This window comes from Cucurbita pepo, chromosome LG11 (genome assembly GCF_002806865.2).
Source record: "Cucurbita pepo subsp. pepo cultivar mu-cu-16 chromosome LG11, ASM280686v2, whole genome shotgun sequence".
Lineage (NCBI taxonomy): Eukaryota > Viridiplantae > Streptophyta > Magnoliopsida > Cucurbitales > Cucurbitaceae > Cucurbita > Cucurbita pepo.
Genome location: NC_036648.1, coordinates 6,694,088 through 6,697,279, shown reverse-complemented (window position 1 = coordinate 6,697,279; position 3,192 = coordinate 6,694,088). Strand labels below are relative to the sequence as shown.

At 37.0% G+C, this 3,192-nt stretch overlaps 1 protein-coding gene across 1 annotated transcript; it reads left to right on the top strand.

Annotated features, from left to right (window-relative positions):
* The first annotated feature begins 18 nt into the window (after positions 1-18).
* LOC111806192 (autophagy-related protein 18b-like) lies at positions 19-3,186 on the top strand. Its single transcript, XM_023691576.1, has 4 exons — positions 19-236; positions 1,233-1,343; positions 1,683-1,748; positions 2,992-3,186. The coding sequence occupies exons 2-4, from the start codon at positions 1,264-1,266 to the stop codon at positions 3,131-3,133; spliced, it is 288 nt and encodes a 95-aa protein (XP_023547344.1). The 5' UTR covers positions 19-236; positions 1,233-1,263; the 3' UTR covers positions 3,134-3,186.
* Positions 3,187-3,192: the final 6 nt, after the last annotated feature.

The following is a 3,192-nucleotide window of genomic DNA, read 5'->3' as shown; positions in this document are numbered from 1 at the left end:
TTCAGTCTGTCTCTTTGAATCTTTGGTTTTCGTCGTTTTTTCTTTTCATTTTCCTTCTTTAGATGGTACCTAACTCAAAATTTTTGGCAGTCATATAGTTTCCGGAGAGGATCATATCCATCAACTATATTTTCATTGTCCTTTGGGCAATGTTCTCAAGTTCCGGAAATTCTGGTGGCAACTAGTTCCTCTGGTTCTGTTCATGTTTTTCCTCTGGGATTTGCTATAAACCAAAGGTGACTGCATCTGTTTTTTCTGTCAGAGATTTAGGAAGGATAAATAATCTTTTTACGCAATGTCGTATGGGTATTTAATCATGCTTGTCGGATTCTTTAATTGACAATCCTTACAGACAGGTTTTAGTTTTAGGTGCATCTGTTCTGCTTCATGGGTACTCGGGTGAACCATCAATATGCATTATTCACCATGTTCCTGATATTTGTATTTCCTAATCTTTCAAACACTGACACACCTTTGATTCTTTCTTTATTACTTCATTCTTTTTTATATTTCATCACAGAACTTTAAGGTAGTCGACAATATATAATTTTTCAGTCTGTTGGATCTTTAATCCGATAATGAAGTGCAAGATAGATTTCCCCATATTTTCTAGGGACTAGAAATTGTTGAAAGAAAAGAAACCGTAATGTCATAGAACGTTGGATGAAAAGAATTGTTAAGTTATGATTACAATTTTCATGCATTGGCAGAAATTCGACTCCTGAAAGCTAATGACGTTTGGGAGGGGTTATGTCAACTAAGAAATGTAGATATGAGCACATTGTAATCAATGTGTACTTAATTATATTATTTTATTTTAAAAATGTATCAACAATTTCATACATCCGTGTAATTTAATTTTTTTAAGTTTTTTTTAAAAATTGTATACTATAATGCATCTCGGCATGTCCATCATGTGTTTGGACATCCCTAACACTTGGGGGAAAAAATTTAGACATCCTATTCTTAGTCCTGTGGGGTGTTCCATGTTTGTGTTTTGTATATATTCAGTGCAGATATTTTTTTCTGTAGTTTCTTGCTTAGTATGCATCTCAACCTACTAAATTAATTCAAAGCCCTTAAGTTTTTCCAATACCAAAATCTTCCCTTTTTCTTTCTGTAAGCTCTTCATGTTATTTCATAAATTTTGTGCTATGGAGATTTCAGGGATGATCTGATTGCCCCTCTGCTGATTAGCTTGATTTTATCTGGTTCCTTTACTGTTGAGGCAGCAGGAGATCAGGTGGCTTTCTTGGATCGATAATGCTCGACTCCATAAGTGATGCACTGGATCCAGCGCACCATCACATTGTGCATAATGCTGTACCAGCAGGAATTAAAAGGTATGACATGTTAATTGAGATAATTTTCTGGTAATATCTAACCATTCTTTCAAGTCAGCAAAGTTCTACGNAAAAAAAAAAAAAAAAAAAAAAAAAAAAAAAAAAAAAAAAAAAAAAAAGAATAAGAATGAATTTGATTGTATCCACGAACTTTTTGATTGTTTAAGCTCATTCAATAACTTTTTTGACACGGAATTTGTAGCCTTCTTTTACAGAATCATCCTAGTGTGCAGAACATTCTTAGCTTTTGCTAAAAAAATTCCAAATTTAGCAACTTTGCTATCAAGTTTATGATNTTTAGCAACTTTGCTATCAAGCTTATGAAGTGTTGTTTTGCAGCTATGCAGTGATACGCAAGGTTGACAGGGTTGCCGATACTTCAAGTTCTGAAATTGTAGCTTGCAGGTGAGTTGTTTATAATTCGTGATCTGCAAGCCTTGAGTGCTCCCCGTTCTACAACTTATCCTTCCATTTTCTTCAAACCTGTTTTCAGATCATGTACAAATGTGCGTTACAAAAGGCCTAACACAAAAAAAATTAATGTTAAGGGAAAAAAAAAACTCCAATCGTTGAGAATAAGAGAAAAGATAACCACAAGGAGAAAGATGGAACTTACTCTAGGAAGATAACCACAAGCAGTTCTCTTATGAGTACGAGAACTCTGTACTTTAAAAATAAGATAACCACAAGCAGTTCGCTAGCAGATATTGTCCTTTTGGACTTTCCCTTTCAGGCTTCTTCTCAAGGTTTTTAAAACGCATCTGCTAAGGAGAGGTTTCCACACCTTTATAAAGAATGCTTCGTTCTCCTCCCCAATCGATGTGGGATCTCACAGTCCACCCCCTTTCAGGGTCCAGCGTCCTTGCCAAACGCTGGCACTTGTTCCCTTCTCCCATTGATGTGGGACCCCCCAATCCACATCCCTTTGGGGCCCAGCATCATTGTTGGCACACTGCCTCGTGTCCACCTCCCTTCGGGGCTCAGCCTCCTCGCTGGCACATTGCCCGGTGTTTGTCTCTGATACCATTTGTAACAGTCCAAGCCCACCACTAGCAAATATTGTCCTCTTTGGACTTTTCCTTTCAGGCTTCCCCTCAAGGTTTTAAAATGCGTCTGCTAGGGAGAGGTTTCAACCCTTATAAAGAATGCTTCATTCTCGATGTGTGTGGGATCTCACAAGGTTACATTATCAAGTCTCAAGGTCAAATGGACGGTACATAATCTCCAAATTTACGAGCTAGTATTCCATCCTCTGACACCTTCTATAGGAAGTCCCACAGGTTCCTTTCCACCTTAGCACCAATGACTAACCAATAAAGAAAATCCTCAATAAAAGACGATTGCCTTTTTGTGAAATGCCAACCTATTTGCATGTAGGTAGTTTCCCTGAAATGAATAGCTTACCTTGTATCCTAGAAACCCTAGGCTTGTTGATTGCTTACAAAAATTGTTTCTGGTCTTTCAAATGAAACCATATTTCAATTGTGATAAGCTCTGAAAATTAAGGTCATTGAGTATTTGAAATCATGATTCAGTAGAATCTGATTTTTGACCCATAAACAAACTCAGAGAAGTAACTTCTAGACAATACTTGTGTTTTCTAGAAATGAGTAAGTTCTTTCTCATTTCATTTTGGATTTTGATACAGGGCCACACTAGCAATCATAACCTACAATGGTTACTTCCAGGAGTACAACTTAAGTCTCAGTAACCAGAACGAGTTCTCGAGAAGTTTGGACTGTGAATTCAATCTCTTGACTGCGATCGCCAATAACGACGTTAGGTTATGAGTTCGTTTGCTCCATGGAAGCCAAGAAAGTTCATTTACTTTCAGAAAGGTTATCCATTA